Below are 22,518 nucleotides of genomic sequence, written 5' to 3' on the forward strand. Positions count from 1 at the left end.
TAAATGGGCAAGCGCCCACCCGTTACAGATATCCATTACTATAAACGATCAGGCTTCTAGATCTTCTAGAACTCCTTTGGCATTAGGTTGATGAGTTGAAAAATGAAAACAACTAAAACATTACTTTGGCCTCTCGTGTTTGTAAGTTAGTTTTCGAACCCAATGTTAACCTACTATGGAACTCTTTCCAATCCGTGTTGAGTTTTGTGTTGTGCACCAAATTGTTTTGAATTGAATCTCGTGTCATTTTTGTGCAGAACATGATATTCTGAAGTCGCGAGCTCACAGAATGATAATTAAATTAAATTAGAAAATTGAGTGTTTTTTGAAAAATATTATTACTAAAGGATGTGTAATTCGGGGATATAATATTTACTTTCAAAAGTAGAAGGTGAGGGTTTGAGTCTCTTTAAACAAACGCATGCTTGAGATAAAAAATTTATGATTGATATACTAAATATCTCGGTAAAAGAATTACTGTTAAGGATTTGGAGATGCCGTATATGCATTATTGTATTGATTTTCTTACACAGTTTGGTTGTCAAAATTATTTTTAATAGTAGTATTAATATATTGAAAGTTTTATAATATGTTTAAAGGATTTTATCACACATTTTTCTCGTAATTTGTAATAGTCATATAGAAGCAATTACTTGGGAAAATTAAAAGCTTTTAAGCCGAAGCCCAAATGAGTCGAGATAATACACGTGGTAAAGTAAGACTCATTACCTCCAACATAAATTTATACAACAAAAGACATGCCTCCATGAGGGGAGTAAAAATCATAAGCCTTTCATTATCGCAGCTTTAACAAAGAGGAATGGAGTCATATGATGGGCAAACTATTAGCATACAAAACCAAATTGCCGAACATCAAATCATAATTGTTTCACAAGTTAAAAACACATATGACCATTGTTATACATATGACTGAAGACCATTAGCATAAAAAAACCAAATTACCAAGCATCAAAATCACAACTGTTTAAGTTAGAATCACAACATTAATGGTGTAACCACCACTGGCGAAATCAATCGTGTTAGACATAAGAAAACTCTGCGTTAGAAAGGATTTCATACTGTTCTTAAGACCAATAAGATTGAATCTAATCGAATAGGTTCAGGCGAGGTTCACAGAAGTATTTGCTAATGTAATTTTTATAAATATGGATAAACTTAATTTTTTCTATGTAAGATGAAGATATCATCTAAACATTGCTAATCATACACAACCCATTATTATTATTATTAAAATAATGATAATGATAATAATAACAATAAATAAATAAATAAAATCTCTCCACTTCCTTTTGCAACTAATAAATAAATTATACAAATGTATAACTAATTAAAGGATCACCAAAGCTGCTCCAGCGGGGAGTTTGGTTTGAAATTTCTCAGCGTGCTTTCTTGCTACTATTTTTCTGCTTAGTCTTCATAAACTCCCAAGGAATTCCTTATAAGGGATGGATTGTGAGGATCAAAAGTAATCTTTCAGGTTTGTGAGCACTCTCGATTAAATACATTGCAAGCTCAACATCAATTATATGCCCAACAAACCCAATGAATTCGACCACCTTAAGGTACTGATGGGCCAACTTTTCACACATTGCCATTTTCTTCTCAATTTGCAATTGGTCCATGCAAGCTGTAAACAAGGAGTAATGGAGGAATGGAGTCATACAGTGCTTTATACATTCAGGTAAACCTTTAGCATACAAAACCAAATTACCAACCATATTCAGGTCAAATTAGAATCACGACATAACACTGTAAGGCTCAGGGAATTTTTAATTTTTTTTTTGACATTAGTCACCCAATCATAAATAACTATTCTGCCTTAAACATAAGATTAAGTGGACATGCAAACTAATAGAGACCTTTAATCAATCCATAAAAAAAAAAAAAAAAAAAAAAAAAAAAAAAAAAAAAAAAAAAAAAAAATTCTGAAGATTTAAGAAATAATAAAATCAAGATAAGTTTTGATAGATGGTTGTAAAGTAAGACTTGTTACCTCCAACACAAATTTATACAACAAAGGACATGCCTCTATGAGGGGAGTAAAGACCATAAGGCTATCATTATCATCTGCAGTAATTATCAACGTCAGCTGCTTAAGCTTATTAAATACTGGAAATTTAGCAGCAAACTGAATTCTATTATAAATAAACCAAAGAAAAAGTAAATTAGCACAGATTGATAATTATGTTAGAAAATAATAAAGTAAAAATGAAGGGGAGGAGATAAGATGAATTAGATAGTCAACTTGCTAACCTTCTTGATGGAGGTCATCTCCAATGTAAGGCTCTCTAGCCGAGAAAGATAGGTTGAAATCTCCAAAAAGTTAGAAACTAAATGTTTGCAATACTCACCCCCCATATACAATTCAACAAGCTCCTGAACATTCTTAAATCGTAGGTTTATTTTTGGTCCGAAGTACTTAAATGATACGAGATTCATTACAAAAATCTCAATACTTTTCACATTGAAGCAGAAAATTATCTCTAATCGCTTCAATTTGAGTGATAGATTAGGAACCGTCAAATTTACGAGACTTCAGATTCTTCCACAGACAATTGTTCCAAAAATGGATAGTTAATTAAGAAATATTGGAGAACTTGTCCAGTTACATTGACATGTGAAAACAAGAGATTGGTCAGGGAGTTGCAGTTACTAAACCCAATAGACAATGAATGCAGGTGATTTGTGTCAGAAAAATTGTAATTCTCATCCTCTTCTCTAGTACATTCGGTACTTTCTGTTAAGTCTAAAGCAAGATTTCTAACTCTCTTTTCCATTGCAAAGTTAAGCCAATTGTCAATATCAAATCTACAAGTTTCATCAAGATCAAATTGAACTTTGAATTCGTCTATAATTGAGTCGTTGTGCGATTTCAAGACTTGATTAACCCAACTTAAATACAAAGGCCTTTCTGTTGCAACTTCCTTGTCTCCCAGTAGAATTGCATCGATTATATGTGATGCATCAAAGTTCAAACGAGTAATGTGTGTCCACATGTACCTCCATCTCTTTGAAAAGAGACTCGTTCTTGCAGCTTCTTTCATTGTGACAATATTAAAACGAGTATAACTTTAGGAAGTCCACTAATGCGGTCCTCTAAACACAACCCTCCTTATTTTCCTTCTCACCATTCCAATTAAAGATAAAAATTTATTATTAATAATAATAATTAAAAAAACTTTTAGATAACAGAAACACTATAGTACTTCCAATACCGTGTGAATTTGCTCATACACATGCATTATGCCTAGAGCCCAACTTGTGAGGTAGTACTTCTAAGCTGATCATATTGTGTCTATTATGATTTTGCTCATACACACGCACCCACGTCCTGATCATTAAGATTTCTAACGTGCTTGACTTGAGGTAAAAACATTACATTTTCTCTCTCTCTCTCACGCGCGCGTGCCCAACACACACATAGAGAGCTATTATTGCATATCCACAAATAATTTGTTAGAAGCATCAGCCAATTGTTTGTTGAATAATTAGTTTGTAATCCACAAATATATAGGGATCCAATTATAAAATAAACTAATTAAACAATATGTTAAGGGAAGTTAGTTACTTTAGGTCCACGGCAAAAACTTTCTTTTACCCAAATGATGGTTTTACTAGCCACTTGGTAACTTGTATTTTTATTATCTTCTACAGGTTTGCCTCTATGATATTTCTGCTCAGAGAAGGTCAGATTTTCACGAGACCCCAATTAAAGCAGTCACTGAAGATCTAGATGGTCATATAATATTTGTAGGAAATGGATCGGGTGACCTTACTTATGTTGATGTACGAACAGGTATTAACAGTTTCTTATACACATAATTCCAAGAACTTGATTTTCTATGTATTTTTTCTATATGTACATGTGGGTCGTAGTTTTCCATATTGAAATGGTTAGCATTGATGTTTTTGCATTTCGGATTCATGTTTGTAATTGGTCCAAGTTAATCCTTGCAATTATTGCTTAAGTGAGTAGTTGAATATTTTGACATGAAGAATTTTGGTGGAGATTTAGTAGCTCTTTATTCTTCAACTGGAACCAAACTTGCGCTGGACAGGCCAGGATTAGCCCATTTGGGCCAAAACTATGCAGTCTAGCCATTGCTTAATCTGAGGTCTATCTTGTCAAGGAGTTAAAGGATAACTATCCATTAAAGCATTAATATGTAGTTTTTAGTTTGTATATGGAGGAACAGGGGAGAGAAAAGTGAATGAAAAGGAAAAATTAATAAAATTTTGATATTGTAGTAAAAATAAAATAAATGTTCCCAAGGTTCAACTATCCAACATACAATACCAAATAAACTTACAACGGAAGGATGTAGGAGAACTAGCATATACAAACATATAATTAAAGCATTACCAAAGCTGCTCCAGCTTATACAAACAATTACCAAAGTTGTTCCAGCTTATACAAACATATAATTAAAGAATTACCAAAGTTGCTCCAGCTGGAAGTTTGGTCCCAAGCTTCTTGGCGCGCTTTCTGGCTGTCTTTTTCTTTTTGGCATCCTCTTTGGTCTCCATGAACTCCCATGGAGTTCCTATAAGAAGTGGGTCGTGAGGATCAAAAGTAATCTTCTCAAGATTGACAGCACTCTTAATTAAATACATTGCAAGCTCAAAATCACTTTTGCACCCAACAAAACCAATTAATTCCACCGCCTTAAGGTACTGATGGGGCCGAGATGTAAACATGCCACGTTTTATTTTCCGATGGAACGAGACAAATTGCAGCTGTAACAAGGAGAAAAGTAACTTGGTAAAATTGGCGTTCTCAATTTGAGAGCCTGACTATCATTATATACAAGAGGAAAATTATAAATATGAAAAAGAGAATAAAATCAAATCTGAATAAAGTGAATAAAATCAAATCAGAATAAAAATAAAATCCCTAAACATTAGCCTATAATGAAGACCCAATAAATCTGTCACAATCATTGAGTCAATTTATAGATATGATTTCCAAAACTCCCCCTCAAGCTAGAGCAAATATGTTGACTAAGCCCAGCTTAACTATGGAAGACTGGAGAAGAGAAGGCCCAACAGACTTTATGAACACATCTGCAGTCTGTTCTGAAGAGGGAACAAAAATAGGATTAATGATACATGATCGAACCTTCTCTCGGATACAGTGAATGTCTACCATAATATGTTTCGACCTTTCATGTAAAACAGAATCAAAAGCAAGCATAATGGCTGATTTATTGTCACAAAATAGCCTTGAAGAACCTTTCTCTACAAGACCCAACTCTCCCAAAATTGATTGAAGCCAAAGGAGCTCACAAGTACTTTGAGCCATAGCTCGTTATTCAGTTTCAGTAGAGGATCTAGAGACAACAGTTTGCTTCTTACTCTTCCATGATATGAGATGATTACCATAGAAAGTACAGAAGCCAGAGGTAGAACGTCTATCTGTCTTACATCCAGCATAGTCTGCATCAGTAAGGCATGTGAGTCCAGACTGATTTTCTGAGGCATAGAACAGACCAAGACCAGGGCATAACTTAAGATACCTCAAAATATGGTAGATTACATCCATATGAGCTGAGCGAGGGGCATGCATGAATTAACTAACTACACTAACAGCAAATGTCAAATCGGGCCTTGTGGTAGTCAAGTAGATAAGATGACCTACTAAACATTGATACACGGATGGATCTCGAAGTAATTCCCCTGACTTAACAGCGAGTTTGAGATTGGGGCCCATAGGAGTAGAAGCGGGTCGACACCCAAACATGCCAGTATCTTGAAAAAGATCCAAAATATATTTCCCTTGAGATAAAGAAATTTCACGACGGGATCTAGCAACCTCAATTCCAAAAAAATATCGAAGAGGACCTAAGTCCTTCACATCAAAGGACTTTTGAAGATGAAGTTCTGCCTGAGCAATCCCTGAAGCATCATCACCTGTGATAATGATATCATCCATATATACCAATAACATAATGCAGTGACTATCATAGCGACGTCGAATAAAGCAAGTATGGTCTGAGTGGCAACGCACAAAGCCTATGGATAGAACAACATTGCTGAAACGACTAAACCAAGCTCTAGGAGATTGCTTCAGACCATAAAGAGACTTCCGCAGCCGATAGACTTTCCCAGCATACTCCCCCTCAGCTTGAAATCCAAGGGGGTGGATCCATATATATAGTCTCAAGTAAGTTTCTATTAAGAAATGCATTCTTGACATCTAACTAATGCAAAGGCCAAGAATGGGCCGCAGACAACGAGATAAGTAGTCACACAGACGTCAACTTTGCCACAGGAGCAAATGTAGCACCAAAGTCTTTGCCCGGAATCTGAGTAAAGCTTTTTGCCACCAACCGAGCCTTATACCTATCAATAGAACCATCGGCTAAGTACTTCACATTAAAAACCCATTTGCAGCCAACTGTTTTCTCCCTAGCAGGTAAAACAACAAGTTCCCATATATTATTATGTTGTAAAGTATCCATTTCTATTGTCATGGCAGACATCCAATTGGGACCTTGGAGAGCTTCTGACACTGATTGAGGAATAGAAGCGGTCCCAATCTTGCTCAAGAAGGATTTATATGCACCTGAAAGACTATTATAGGACACATACTGGGAAATAGGGTGGCTAGTGCTACTAGAGAAACCATACCAATTAGGAGGGTGACGATCACGAGTAGGATAACGGGAGGTATGCTCAGGAATGGTAGGAGCGATAGGAGAAGGAGAGTTACCCTAACCTGGTTCTGAAGATGATTCTGGCAGGGAAGGTTGAGTGCAATAGCGACGAGAGTAGACCTGTAAAGGTGAAGGGGAACCTTACATGGATGGAGAAGGAGATTCCGGGACAATATGATTTTCAAAAAGAGGAACATGACGGGCAATAGGAGAAATCTCCTTCTCTAGACCACAAGAGAGAGAATCCTGTACCATAGAATTAGTACTATAAAAAGGAACAGTTTCATGAAATGTCACATCAAGAGAATGATACATATGTTTGGCTACAGGATCATAACAACGATAGCCCTTTGACATAACACAATACCCCCAAGAAAATACACTTAATTGATTTATCATTAAGTTTATAACGAGAAGGACTACAGTTACAAACAAAACAAGTACAGTCGAAAACACGAGGCAGAAGGTGAAACAATGTATAGTCAGGCTGGAGAATCTGAAGTAGGGCCTTACCACCCAAAACTCGACTGGGAGTACAATTAATCAGAAAAGCAGCTATAAGAACAGCTATGTGCCAATAGAATTTAGGCACATGCATACCACTCAGAAGACATCGGACCACAGACATAAGATGACGGTTTTTGCGTTTAGCCATGCCATTTTGCTCAGGAGTGTAGGGGCAAATGAGTTGATGTAAAATTCCCTTTTTATTAAGTTCAGTCTCATTTGAAACATATTTACGTCCATTATCAGAACGAATATTACAGATAATAGTGTTATACTGGGTTTTGATCATTTGAAGAAACTGGATAAATAAAAGAAACACATCAAATTTCTTTTTCAATAAATAAACCCAAGTACAACGAGAATAATCATCAATAAATGTCACATAATATCAATGTCCAAAGAGAGCAGTAACTGGGGAAGGGCTCCAGATATCAGAATGAATAAGATCAAATATACTAGGAGCACGACTTATATGAGAAATATAGTTAGTTCTAGTATGTTTAGAAAGCTCACAAACTTCACATTGAAACTTATGGTCCTTACATGCTTTATTTAACAAAAGAAACAATAGACAAAGATATTGAAAGTTTACATGCCCCAAACGTGCATGCCACAGACTAAAAGTGCGAAAATAAACATCATAAACATTAGAATTAGGTAGGACAGAAACTTGAAGACTCGTTCTTGGTGGTTCCCCAAAGTGGTAAAGCCCATCACACTCATAACCCCTGCCAAAAATCCTCTTTGAAAATAAAGGTCCTGCAACAAACATTGATCTGGTAAAAATATAACTATACATTGGAGGTTTTTTGCAAGCCGGCTAACAGATAAAAGGTTAAAGAAAAATTTAGGTACATGAAGGACAGATGAAAGAGTAATATCAGGAGATAGACAAACATCACCCTTATTATGAATGTAGGATATAGAGCCATTCGCAAGATATACAGATTGGGTAACAGGTATGACATTAGAAGAAAAAACTGATAACTCACCAGTCATATGATCATTGGCCCTAGAATCCAGAACCCAAGTGGGTCGCTTGGCCTTAACATGAAATGTAGTACGAGTACTTGTAGCAATTGTGGCAGTGGGAGCAGCTGAAAGAGCACCAACTTTAGAAGCAGGGGGCCAAGCTGGTCCTGGATCTGCCTAATTTGAGACTGAAGTTGGCTCAGTCCAGGAAATACAGTAGATCCACCAATAGTAACAGGAGTCTCTGCAACAGCCTCAGTACGAGAAGAACCAGTTCTAGATAAACGATCCTTAGAAAATTTCTGCTTCAGTTCAGGATTAAGTTTGAAACAACGAGCCTGAACATGTCCAACCCCTCCACAATGGTGACAAATAATCTGACTTCCAGAAGCACGTGATCTAAAGTTGGCTGCAAAAAGCCATACTATCGCCAGCAGGCTTAGACACTGGTAGAGGAACAAGTGAGGGTTGAATTAAATAGTGCCTGCATGCTTCGCCATCAACAGTAGCAAAGGCTTTCAACAGGGATGGCATTGGTGATGTATTCACGATCTGAGACTTTAGTGGTTTAAATTCTGGGCTAATCCCATAAAAAACTGATAGTTATGCTGATAATTAAGACGTTTGACAAGAAGAAAGGCTGCCTCGGAAGAAAATTCACTGAAAAGCTCATATGGAGTTAGTTCATTCAAACGAGATCTCAAATACCCAAAGTAATCAGCTACAGATAAATTTAGGCCTTTCTACGAGGCCTTAGCAATATCCTGATATAATTCAAAAATACGAGCATCATTCCTAGAATGAGCAGAAATTTGATTCAAAACAGTCCACAAGTCATTAACAGAGTCATAAAACATGAATATATTATAAATGCGTTCTTCTATAGAATTAAACATCCATCATAAAATGGTGCAATTATCCATATCCCACTGAGCATATTTAGGATCTTTAATATCTGGCATCTTTTCAGTACCCAAAATTCACTCTAATTTGCCTTTTCCACCCACGTAGAGACGGAAGGAATGAGCCCAGGATACAAAATTACGGCCATTCAATAGCACACTAGTAACTCGTTGAGTCAGTGTGTGTTGTGCTGAAAAGAGAGTTTCTTTATTATTACTTGATTAAGCCATAATATTAAATAGAACAATTCAACAGATCACCAATAATTTCAAATAAAGGAGGAATAAACCTGATTTTGATCAAACCAAGAAGCCGACGACACGGCGGTTTAATCCGAAAATGCTGCCGAATATCTCGGCAGCCCGAAAAAATTACAAACACGTCTTCTGACCCTTAGTGCATGAAAAAGATTAAGGAAATACCCCTATAGGGGTTGAACTTAAAGGAGATTGGCTCCCCCTAGGAATATCGCAATAGCGGCCTGAAGAAGAGAGAGGGTCTGTGAAGAAAAGGGAAAAAGAAATAGGGAAGGGGCTGTGACGAGATAGAAATGGGGGAGGCGTAGGTTTGAGGCTCTGATACCAAAAGGTAACTCAGTAAAATTGGCGTTCTCAATTTGAGAGCCTGACTATCATTATATACAAGAGGAAAATTATAAATATAGAAAAGAGAATAAAATCAAATCAGAATAAAAATAAAATCCATAAACATTAGCCTATAATGAAGACCCAATAAATCTGCCACAATCTTTGAGTCAACTTATAGATATGATTTCCAACAAGGAGGAATAGAGTCATATGGTGGGCAGACTATTAGCATATATACAAAACCAAATTACCAAGCATCAAATCATAATTCTTAAAGTTAAAAACATGACATTGCTAGAATCAATGGAATAGCCACCACAAGCGCCAAGGCTGTTATACATATGACTAAAGACCATTATAGCATAAAAAACCAAATTACCAACCATTAAATCATAATTGTTCAAGTTAGAATCACAACATTGCCAGACTTAATGGAATAACCACCATTGGCGAAACCGGTCGCGTTAGACATAAGAAAACACTACATTAGAAAGGAATTCACACTGTTCTTAAGAGCAATAAAACTGAATTTGACCGAATAAGGTTATAGACCTCAAGAGGTCCTACTCCAGGAGGAGTTCTTGAACAATTATGAAAATAAAGCAATCTAAGAACATGTAACATATTAAAAGACCATGTATAACTCCAAGGTAGTAAAAATTAAACCAACATTGGAACAACAGAATGACATTCAGTTATAAAATACTTAAACAAGAGACTAGAGCAAGCTAAGCTAAACACTGTAAGAGCATTTTTCCTATTACTAGTTGTAATTTTGTAGTAGTTAAAAAAAAGCAATTAATTGGAAAATTAAAAGCTTTTAAGTTGAAGGACAAATGAATCAAAATTTCCATTTGAAAATTCAATCATGAAAGCAATAAACCTTACAAATTAGAAATACAGGTCGTGATGTAAAACTTATTACCAGGAACACAAATTTAGACAAGAAAGCAGATGCCTCTATCAGGGGAGTAAAAACAATAAGGTTTTCACCATCCATTATGTCAAGTAGCAACTCTAGTCACTTGAGTTTATTTAATACAGGAAATTTAGCATCGTCAAATCTACTCTACATAAACCAAAGTAAAAGTAAATCAGCACAGCTAAGCTAAAAAGTAAAAAGAATAAAATAAAAACGAATGGGAAGAGATCAAATGAAATAGTTAAACTTCCTAACCCATATCATGGTTATTAACTGCCACGCAAGGCTTTCTAGCGGAGAAAGATTGCTTGAAATCTCCAAAAACTTATATATTAGATATTCACAATAATCACCCCCAATAAACAAATCAATAGGTGGCTGGACATTCTTAAATGGCAAGCTAATTTTTGGTCCGTGGTACCTAAATGACATGAGATTCATAGCAAAAATCTCAATACTTTCCACATTGAAGCAGTTAAGAGTGTTGATATTCAGCCCGACTATTATTGAACCGACACTTACCGACTATCACACGTTGCTGTCCAACTTGTCAAATTTTTTTTTTTTTTTTGTTCAACCCGATGTCCCTTCTCTCTCACTCCTCTCTCTCTATCTAACAATCGAGCCCATCTTTCCAGCAGAAAAACAAGCAAGCAAAGAATCAGCTAGAACAGACGGAAAAACAACCACTAGCCAACTTCAGTGGTGTGGGTCAGATCCAGGTGACGCTACTCTCCGTCCGCTGTCTTAGATGAAATTCAGGTCATTAAAGACGCTGAACTGGCCGGAAACAGCTCTTTCGGCATCGTCATCGACCGTCCCATGAATTGGATTCTGGTTGCCACCGCCGACGTCCCGGCGTATTCACCGCTGTCCACCACCGCGGCTCAGATCCTTGTTTGTCGCCGCCATTTTAGTGCCACCACTAAAGTTCCTTCTCCATCACCGTTCAGAGCATAGATTTGCTCTCTGTTTCGCCGGAAACTCCCGGTTCAGTCCCGCCACTTCACCTCCGACCTTGCCCATTGTTCTGTTGTCCGTCGCCTCGTTAGTTAATCACATCAAAACTGACTAAATTAGAGAAATTTTAGGTTTTGAAGAGGCAAAACAAATTGAGAAATTAGCTATTTTAGTTTGAGTGGTACTTAAAGAACCCCAACATTATTTTAAAATCAAAATCAGCGAATTCTTGGATCCAATAGAAGATAATTGGGTTTGTCAGCAGAGATAATTATATGGAATACAAATTTAGGATTGCAGAGATTTGGGTTTTGCAAGTGATTTTATGAAATTTGTTGATAGATTCATAGAAGTGAAAGAAAGAGAGGGCGCAGAGGAGAGGGTTGTGAGCTGTCAATAGCGCTGTGTAGAAGGGGGGAGGGGTGACGTGTTGAGTCAGTTTTTTATCGGTTAAAACTAGTCGCTCAAAATATCATTTTTCAGCAGTTAATCATCTTCAAATACTTAATTTGAGTGATAGATCAGGAACTTTCAGATTTATAAGACTATTTTTATTTTTTCACAAACAATTGTTCCAATAATGGACAGTTTGTTAAGAAGCACTCGAGAACTTATCCATTTACGTTGACGTCTGTCAGGAGATTGGTCAAGAAGTTGCAGCTAGTAAACCCAAGAGACAATGAATACAGGTGATTTGCAATACCATTTGGGTCAGGAAAATTGTAATTCTCTTCCTTTCTACTACCTTTGATACTTTCTGACAAGTCTAACTCAAGCCTTCTAACTCTCTTTTCCATTGCAAAGTTAACCCAATTGTCAATATCAAGTCTATAAGTTTCATCAAGATCAAATTGAGCTCTGAATTCATCTATAGTTGGCGCATTGTGCGATTTCAAGACTTGATTAACCCATCTAAATACAATGGCCATTCTACTTCAACTTTCTTTTCTCAGAGTATAATTCCAAATTTTATAGGTAAGGAATCAAGGATCAAACCAGCAATGTAAGTCCACGTGTATCTCCATCTCTTGGATAGTAAACTTGTTCTTCTAGCTTCTTTCATTGTTAATAGTGACAAGATTAAAACGAGTATAACATCTGGAAGTTTACTAATGTGATCCTCAAAATACAACCCTTCTTTATCATCCTTCTCACTATTCTAATTAAAGATTAAAATTTAATAATATATTATTATTATTATTAAAAAAATAACTCAGAGAAAATATAAAAGAGGCATAGAAATCCGTTTAAAAAAAGATGGTACCTTCCGATTTGAGCACAACATAGTGAGGTGGTTTTCTCCATGGGATTTGAACTTACAATTTTCTGCATAATTTAACAAATAAAATTTGCAGAATAGTAGCAGAATAGTAGCAGGAGGAGAAGATGAACTGATTAGAGATATAAAACCCAAACAACAGAGAAAAAGAGAGAAATTTTTGTTGTTGTGTATAAACAAACAAGACCAATTTTTGCATGGAGAGGAAAAGAGAACAATTTTGTGAGAGGAGGTTAAATTGGGTCTGCACCAACTTGAAAAGTAATGTTGAATTGGGTTTCTACGAACTTGGAAAATAATCCTCTCTTTATATATATAGTGGTGTTCAACCCGTGCTGTGCAGGACAAGTAAACTCACTTTTAATCTTGATCTTAGAATCTAATTTTATGGTAATTAATTAATCAACTTTTGCTTTTTCTATTCTAGGAAACTTGGTTCTTTATCTATTACCATTATATATTATTAATGAAAATGAAAAATTAGACATGTTTTTAATGAAAATGAACTAAAACCAAATTGGCTGGCTTTTCTTCTATTGCCGTTACTTCCCCCGAAAAAAAAGAAAAAAAAACTTGTACATGCCAAGCTAATTAAGTAATTCCCAAAGCATGAAAAAATTTATTCCCACCCGTTCAGCCAAAGAAGGGAATTCCGTTCAGCCATTGAAGGGAATTCGCAAAGCATACCAAAAAAAATAAAAAATTTCTTTTCAATCCATTCAACCATAGATGGTTGAAACATAGATGTGGCTAGCGTTTAAAAAATAAATAAAAATCATTCCGTTCGCTACGGCCAAGCAAATAAAAAATTTCCATTTTACCTAAAAAAAAAATAAATAAAAAATTTCCAACAATTCAGAGTGATAGTCTTCTTATTCCCCTACCAAGATGAATGAAATTAATTAAAGAGAAATAAGTAATTCCATTTTTTTTTTTTTTCTTCCTCTGTACTTCATCCATTCTAATGATAAATTATGTAATAAAAACTATGAAAATACATTAAATTTGTCCTTTATCATGGCAGTTGAAAAATTCACATAGGTGCTACGGCCTTCTATGTTTCAACTTTCTATTGTTGAACCAATTGGAAAGAATTATTATTATTTTTTTATTGGTATACTTTGCGAATTCCTTTATATAACTGAATGGATGGGAAATTTTTTTATGCTTTGAGAATTTCTTAATTAGCGTGATATGGTTTAACGGCAGGCACAAGTTATTTTAAATTTTTATTTTTCTTGTCGGAATTATCGGCAAGTAGTATAGAAGAAAGTCTAGCAATTTGATTTTAGTTTAAATCTATTACAAACATGTCTAGTTTTGTCATTTCCTCCTAAGTTTGGTCATTTCCTCCTAATAATATATAATGGTAATAGAAAAAGAAGAAAGTTTCCTAGAAGGAAAAGTTGATCTTATAGTAGATTCGAAACTATTTCACGGTAGGATTTGTGAATTCACACAAATAAATTTTAACTTGATAAAAGAACGAAGTTTACTTATAATAAATAGGTTATTTCAATTCCCAGACATCTTGTATTTACAACATTGTCCAAAACATAGCTCAAATTTTTTTTTTTTTTTAATTGGCAATGGTTAGTGGGGTTAGGCAGTTAAATGTTGAAGGGGGAGGGAAAATGATGCTGGTAGGTTTTGAAATGGTCCAAAGACCCCAAACAATACACGTCCTATCGCTGAGTTAGGTCCGCTAAAATGTATTTTATAACATATTACTCACAACCATCTCAATCTTGCAATATTTTTCACCAATTTCATATTATTAGTTCCAAAATTTTTGCAACAAGTTTTATATTAACAAACATGCTTTCAATCACTATTGAACACACTACACAACAAAATATAGTTTCTATTTCGAATAAAAACATAAACTCACTACAAATGAGCGGAAGAAGATTTGAAAAAAAGTACAGAACAAGTGACAAAGATGTGTAGAATTGGACTTGACTTTTGCAAGAGAGCTTTGCTCTACCATTGAGATGGAGATGGCGGAGGTGAATGAAATATTAATTTGTAATTGACAAATTTAGGTGTCAAAACATTAGAAAATGTATGCTGGCGAGGACGCGTTATTTTTATTAATTGTGAGTTTTGGTATTAGGCACTTGGAAAATATTCAAAGTGCACTGCCACACCGATCGAAACATGTTGCGTGTCACACAACCGGTTGTGATCTTTGTACCCAATCTTTTTTTTGAAGAAAATCATTATGGTGTAGTGGAACAGGTCGCTGGCACTTAACCGATTGCACTTTTGGGCTACAAAATAATTGTTTTACAAAATTCACTGGCCAAGCATAACCAGTCGCGTCCCACACAACCGGTTGCGCTCTTGCAAACTAGAAAATAAAGTTACAATTCTATTCTAATTGTGTTTCCTTTGTTGTTAGTTTTTGGGGAGATGTATTTGAACGATGTTGTCTTAGTTTCCAAATGTTTTTGGGTCTCTCTAAAATGTATATATTGATCCTAATTAATTTCATAGTGGCAAACCTATGTAATTTACCAATGGTATAAATGAAAATTTCTTTTTTTATCTATTTTAGTAAATGTGTAAAGGTAATTTTTGTTTTCAATTCCAAATTCAAATACCATCAGTTCTAGCATTCCAAACACCATTAGTCATTAAATGGAAACATATCTCAAATATTCTCAATATATCTGGTTATACAGTACTACGAAGTGTGTATATATATATACATATATATATCTATTCATTATCGCTTCTCCTGTCGTATATTCGATAGTCTATATATATGCCTATGAGAAGTACTACGATTCATTATCGCTTCTCCTGTCGTAAATTCGTCTGCGGGAATTCCAATTTGTTTCAAAGTTCAATACTTGCCAAAGGGTTATTGTTTTTGCCTCTTTTACTTGTACAGCTTATAGAATGAAAAAAAGACGACTGGACTCCAAATTTGCATTTGCGAAGTTATTATATATATTTCATTTTTATTCTCAATTTCTTCGTTTTGTTGTGAATTATTGTTTGATTATACATTTGTGCGCGTGTTTTTTGATTATATATATGTTTTTTGTTGTGAATTATTGTTTGATTATACATGTGTGCGCGTGTTCTTTTTTTTTCTTTAATTCCTTCGTTTTTGTGGTGAATTTTATTGTTGTATTTGTGGGTGTGCCTGCTTGTTTTGTTTTATACTGATTCTCCTCACTCCCACTGACTTTGTCTATATGCAATAATCAGTGTAAAAAGAGGATTAATAATTTGGAAGATGGGATCAGTCAATTACCCAATGATATTCTTATTCGCATCCTGTCTCACTTGACAATGAAAGAGGCAGCAAGAACTAGTCTACTCTCAAGTAGATGGAAAGAGTTGTGGACATATTCAACTGGTGCTTTAGATTTTGATGCTTTGAAGGTGTTGCGGAAAGTTAAAGAAAATCCGGAGCTGTTAGAAGTGGAGAGGTCTAACTACGCGAGTTTGGTGAATGGGGTCTTGAACTCACACAAGGGTGCAACCATTGATGACCTCCGAGTTCATTTTGATTTGGATTCTAGTTTCACATCTGATATTGATAATTGGGTTCACTTTGCATTGCATAAGAGAGTTAAAAGGCTTGAGTTGAATTTACACAATTATTTTCGATGAATAGCCCAAAAGGGCGTTATTGTTTATCTATGCGGTCACTGGATTTTTCAAGCCTCCAATTCCTAACTACAATTCGTTTTACTTGTGTAGAAGTGACTGAAGAATGTCTTGAACGCTTCTTGTCGAGCTGTCCATTTCTTGAAGAATTATCTGTTAATAGCTCGTTATGTCTAGTAATCTAGAAGTTTGTGGTCAATCACTAAAGCATTTGAAAATAGTTCACTGTTGGCATTTGGAAAACATTGAGATATCTGCAAAAAATCTTGTGTCATTTGAATATTCTGGTCCCAAAATAAACTTGTGTTTCAAGAGTCCATGCGATCTTTCTAAACTATCGCTGCATATTGAACCTGGCCCATTTACACTCCATAAATTGTTTCAGCTGTCTTGCTATATCTCTCAGCTGTTTCAGCTATCTAGCTATATCTCTCAGCTGCAGACACTTGAATTGCACTTGACGCATCAGGTTAGTATCTACCTCTCTTTTGTGTTTGTATGCCTTCTCTTCATGGGTTTCTGACACATTTTTGTTATTACTCTTGGTTGGACTCTTCAGGCATTTGATGACTTCCCCAAATTTCCTAAATTAAGGAATCTAAAGCAATTAAGATTGAGAGTGAAAGCATTTCTTAGCTTCCTTCCTTGCATTTCCCTGATAGAGGCATCTCCTTGTTTGTATAGATTTTCTATTGAGGTTAATGCCCTTACTTTCCAGTTTACAAGAAGTAATGTTAACTTGTTATAGCATTCATATTACATCCTCTTTTTCTTTTTCTTTTTTCTTTTTCTTTTTTTTTCTTTTTACTCTGAATATGTATGCTTTTGCTTTACATAATTTGAGAGATAATATATAAGATTCATGTCTTATGTAGTTTATCGAATATCGTAAGAATTTGAGAACAATGGCGCATCTAGTTTGCTCTCATTAATTTTGTAGCTTAGGCTTAGCATCAGCCATGGTAGAAGGTCTGTTTGGTCAAGCAGGCTGCGTGCTTCTGATTTTACTTAATAGCAGGATCTTTTTCAACATATAAACTAACCATGATGGATTAAATCTATCTTTCTAGCAACAAAATAAATAAATTTATAAATAAAATAAAAAATTTATGAGAACACACTATTCCTACATTGCCTTCCAATTTTTATTCTTTTGATGTCCAATATTAATCTGCATCTCTCTCTATCTCTCTTCTTTAGGAAAGTTGGTGAAAAAATTCATTATTTCTTTGCCTCGCACTTGTGAATTGATGATTACCGATGTGTGATGTGCACTAGATGCTAATATAAAGGGAATACGTTACATTTGTTCTTAGATGGTGATGCAATCAGCTTATGAAAGAAAAAGAAAATTTGTAAGAAGGAAAAATAGAGAGCTAGATCAAGCTAAAGTACAACTTAAACACTCACCACTCAATTCCAAAAGAAAGGTAGAGGTAGAAGGCACATGACTAACTAAATAGATGCATAATGACAAAAATATTCCAACTAGAGCTTAAGATAAACATTAAACAGAAAATTAAGTCAGATTTACGGCTTTACTAAATGACTTAAAACCAATAAACATTGTTTCCCTTAATAATGCAATTTTCAGTCCAGTTTTCTTAGCATTTTCAACTGTTTGAAGAAAGACCTCTTCCGCTTACTCTGAATCAGATGGAATTGAAGTTAGAGGTATTATACATAAGACAATAGTCCTTTGTGGACTAGGCTACTTATGAGAGTAAGGTGCTGTTTGATAAAACTGAAATATATTTTTGAATTTTAAGAGTAGGGTGCAGAATTTTAAGTGCGGAAGTTTTAAGCGATAATTATGAATTGAGATTATATATATATATATATATATATATATATATATATATATATATATATATATTTGAATTTTAAGTCTTCAAAATTCAACGTTCAATGTCATTGTCAATTAACATAGGGATTTTGAATATGTCATCACACTTAATTGAATAAACACTTAATCCATTCGAAAATTAGTGTTGAGTTGGGTTATCAAATGATAGCTAAGTGGGTAGCAATAATGAAATAAGCAAGGATTCTTAAGGATTGCTTTTGGTCTTTGAAACTTGTATAAGTTTTAAAGAGGCATAGGTCTACGTAGATGCTCATAGAGCTCTTGGAAAACGGCTTTGTATTAAATGTGCCCGAGTGTCTCCTATATTGTAATGTGAGGGGGGTAGAGGTATGTTCATAGTTTCTACAAGGGAAACTGGTGCTCATGTCAATGAGGTTTCATTATGGGATATTGCACACATCATATTAGGGTCCAAATGAGATTTCATCGCGTTTAGTGGGTAGACGATGCTATGATGCGGTATGTTAGTCCGCAAGGTTTCCAGGTTGCCAATACAGCTCAAGGACAATGCTGAGGTAGTCAGGTCTTTTTGCAGTTAGTTATCTGTTGTGGTAATAGGTTAGTCTTATGGTAGGTGACCACATAGTGAGAAGTGTTGCTGTTATTATATCGTCACATAATTAGGGGCTTTCCGAATTCAAGAGTTCCATTAGGTATCTCTCTAAGAGAAGCCTAGATATCGACCACTAGGAGACATCTACGAATTTTACTACGCTGACAGGTATTCCTAGAGTTGACTGGCATTACCTCGAGGCTCATTCAATAACTGCTCTCTAGTTGTGAAGAAGACTTCTTGCACAGACTGTGAAGTCAGAGGAATGCACATTCAGGCCTTAAGAAGATTTGTCACTGTGCTATTGTTTAATCATTTGTCTGCAGTGCTTGATTAGGATAAGCAGCCTTGCAGCTTTAAGTAGTGTTGATTTGGCCTCAGGGTTCATGGTGATGAAGATAGTCATCTACCTTTGCCTGTTTATTGAAGTTGGAGGTTTTAACAGTTGGGAGTTACTGTGTTTGCCATAGGACTTGACATGTTTGGCATTCGAGAGCATTACATTTCTTGTGAAACCATGTCTGTCCACTGCGTTTTGGAAACTATTCTAGTAAAGTGTGCAACAAGTAAAGCCGTAAGAGTACATAGTGTGGGTTTATGTAAGAGGTAAACGCGCAAGAATGTTGTCCCTTTAGGGACATCAATTGGAATGATACAGAGAAGATAAGCATGGCCCTTACGCAATCTACCGGGAAAAAAAAGCTACAAGAATGTGGCATATTGTGGTTTGTGTGAAGATGTCATGTGAGTGGTTGAAGATAGGCATTGGCTAAGGTTAGTTGTTGCTTTTGTTCCCTTTGGTTCGGTCTGGGCCCTTGCCTCTTGGGTGTAGTAGGTTCCTTAGGTTGTTTGTTGTATGTGGCCTTTCTCCTAGTTTGTTGAACATCATAATAGATAAACAATTTAATTCAAGTCTTGTGCAAGAATTAGGGTTCCTCTATTATTAATGGAGTTGGAATATTAATCCTTCTTCCTGTCAACAAATATGTGTTAACGTACTATGTTTTTTTCTCATGGCAGGTTTTGGATTCGTATAATGAGCTTTTGCAAGAAAAGTTTGTTGAAAGGCCGGAGAAATGTCTGCATAAATGTCTGCTTAAATGTCCCAAGGTGGTCGAATTCATTGGATTTGCTGGCCGTGAGATTGATGTTGAGTTTGCCATGTACTTACTTGAAAATGTTGTGTCGCTAGAGAAGATTACCATTGATACTTGCCGACCATATAAGTTACCCCCCGAATTTGTAAGACCCCAAAGGAAGGAATTTGAGGGTCAAGTAGAAGCGAAAATGTGTGCTATCGAGCTGCAAACAAAATTGCCTTCAGGGGTTGAACTAATTGTACTATGAAGTATATTGATCTAGTGATTTTGTGAAGGCTGTTCATGTCATTAAGTCGAGATAGTTGTATTAGGGTTGTGCTTTATAAGATTGAAATATAGATTCAGAACTTTTGTAGGTAAAATTTCATTAAAGATTGTAATGATACGATGTTTTTGTGTATAAAACAGAGGACAGGCGTCTGTTTAGCAAGTGGAAGAATGCAGTGCTAGCATTTAACTGTTGTGATTTTGTATAGTTAATAAATGATGAGAATTTTTGTACAGTTTATATGTAATAGAGTTTAACATATCTGATTGTGTAGATTAGATGCTCACAAAAACAATTTTCTTTTATATAGGTAACTAGGTAAGCAATTCACAAAGTGAGACTTGGAACCCTCATCCTTGAAGAGAGATCACCTAAGTTAAGACCTGAGCAAAATTTTCAATTTTTTAATAATTTATTTTGTTATATTTTCTTCTTCACTTTCCTTGAGCTTCCGAGCTTTTGGTGTAGGGAGTATGTAGAAAGGTAGTTCTTCCTTTCTTGGATCCCCTACAAAAAAAAGTTGTCATAAAACTTCCCTAAGAATTTTGGTTGTTGCAACTTGCAACACTGCCTACTCAGTCAGAAAAATCCTTTTCTGGGACGAAGTTGCCCCTCCTCCCAACCCTTATGTAAGCCACTTATTGTTTGATTTTTGAAACTGATATAATTAATTTTCTAAATATGCTTTAGATTATAAATGTGGTTACTTGCATTCAAAAAAAAAAAAAAATTTAAAAATTCGTTTTACTTGTGCAGGAGTGACTAAAGAATGTCTTGAACGCTTCTTATCGACCTGTCCATTTCTTGAAGAATTATCTGTTAATAGCTCGTTATGTTTAGTAAATCTAGAAGTTTGTGGTCAATCACTAAAGCATTTGAAAATAGTTTACTGTTGGCATTTGGAAAACATTGAGATATCTGCAAAAAATCTTGTGTCATTTGAATATTTTGGTCCCAAAATAAACTCGTGTTTCAAGAGTCCATGCGATCTTCTTAGAGTATCCCTGGGGAGTAACATTTGCACATTTACCATTTATAAATCTTTCCAGCTTTCAACATATATCAAGCAGCTGCAGACACTTGAATTGCACTTGACGCATCAGGTTAGTATCTACCTCTCTTTTGTGTTTGTATGCCTTCTCTTCAAGGTTTTCTGACACACTTTTGTTATTACTCTTGGTCGGACTCTTCAGGCATTTTATGACTTCCCTAAATTTCCTAAATTCAGGAATATAAAGCAATTGAGATTGAGAGTGAAAGCATTTCTTATCAATAGCTTCCTTCCTTGCATTTCCCTAATAGAGGCATCTCCTTGTTTGTATAGATTTTCTATTGAGGTTAATGCTCTTACTTTCCAGTTTACAATTTGTGGATCATGGGATGGTATTTTATGTGTTTTCTTGTGCATTCTATCTTGATTTTTTGAGTTTTATGTTCTCGTATTTCTTACGAAGTAATGTTAACTTGTTATAGCATTCATATTACATCCTTTATTCTTTTTTACTGTTAATATGTATGCTTTGCTTTACATAATTTGAGAGACAATATATAAGATTCATATCTTATTTAGTTTATCGAATATCATAAGAATTTGAGAACAGTGGCGCATCTAGTTTATTCTCATTGATTTTGTAGCTTAGGCTTAGCATCAGCCATGGTAGAACGTCTGTTTGGTCAATCAGGCTACGTTACTTAATAGCATGATCTTTTTCAACTTTTAAACTAACCATGATGTATTAAATCTATCTTTCTAGCAACAAAATAAATAAATATATTAATAAAAGTAAAAAATTGATGAGAAGACAGTATTCTTGCATTGCCTTCCAATTTCTTTATCGATCTGCATCTCTCTCTTCTATAGGAAAGTTGGTGAAAAAAATCATTATTTAATTTCCTCATACATGTGAATTGATGAGTAGCGATGTGTGATGTGTACGAGATGCTAATATAAGGGGAATATATTACATTTTTTCTTAGATGGAATTGATGTTAGAGGTATTATACATAAGAAGATAGTCCTTTGTGGACTAGGCTACTTATGAGAGTATGGTACTGATTGATAAAATTGGAAGTTATTGAAAATTTTAAGTTCTGAACTTTTAAGTGGATATTATGAATTGATATTATATATATAAATATATATTTGAATTTTAAGTTTTCCGCATTCAACATTCAGTGATATGTGAAGGTATTGTCACTTAAAATAGGTATTTTGAAGGGATTATTACATATAAATGGGGTTAGGGTTTCATATTTACTAAGAGGCCGAGTCAAAGTCTCATATTTCTTAAAAATA

The 22,518-nt window shown here is 35.0% G+C and overlaps 2 protein-coding genes and 1 pseudogene across 2 annotated transcripts; 2 read left to right on the top strand and 1 right to left on the bottom strand.

Annotated features, from left to right (window-relative positions):
* Positions 1–2,546: 2,546 nt before the first annotated feature.
* Positions 2,547–3,065, bottom strand: LOC132305347 (F-box/FBD/LRR-repeat protein At1g16930-like). Its single transcript, XM_059803002.1, has one exon. It carries the CDS (start codon positions 3,063–3,065, stop codon positions 2,547–2,549), a length of 519 nt encoding a protein of 172 aa, XP_059658985.1.
* An 11,331-nt stretch (positions 3,066–14,396) lies between these two features.
* LOC132305348 (putative F-box/LRR-repeat protein At4g15060) lies at positions 14,397–20,201 on the top strand. Its single transcript, XM_059803003.1, has 6 exons — positions 14,397–14,450; positions 16,030–16,371; positions 16,820–16,903; positions 16,994–17,131; positions 19,181–19,243; positions 19,875–20,201. Exons 1-6 carry the CDS (start codon positions 14,397–14,399, stop codon positions 20,199–20,201), a joined length of 1,008 nt encoding a protein of 335 aa, XP_059658986.1.
* LOC132305610 (U6 spliceosomal RNA) lies at positions 19,480–19,568 on the top strand (annotated as a pseudogene).
* Positions 20,202–22,518: the final 2,317 nt, after the last annotated feature.

Source organism: Cornus florida, unplaced genomic scaffold, assembly GCF_030987335.1.
Source record: "Cornus florida cultivar Cherokee Brave unplaced genomic scaffold, ASM3098733v1 CherokeeBrave_3.0.0_Hap2_Chr04, whole genome shotgun sequence".
Classification (NCBI taxonomy): Eukaryota; Viridiplantae; Streptophyta; class Magnoliopsida; order Cornales; family Cornaceae; genus Cornus; species Cornus florida.

Coding starts and splice junctions, on each gene's coding strand:
- LOC132305347 (XM_059803002.1), bottom strand. CDS start 3,065: ATGAAAGAAGCTGCAAGAACGAGTCTCTTTTCAAAGAGATGGAGGTAC.
- LOC132305348 (XM_059803003.1), top strand. CDS start 14,397: ATGGTTAGTGGGGTTAGGCAGTTAAATGTTGAAGGGGGAGGGAAAATG. Junction 14,451..16,029: donor GGGGAGGGAAAATGATGCTG/GTAGGTTTTGAA, acceptor TGCAATAATCAG/TGTAAAAAGAGGATTAATAA. Junction 19,244..19,874: donor ATTTGGCCTCAGGGTTCATG/GTGATGAAGATA, acceptor TTCTCATGGCAG/GTTTTGGATTCGTATAATGA.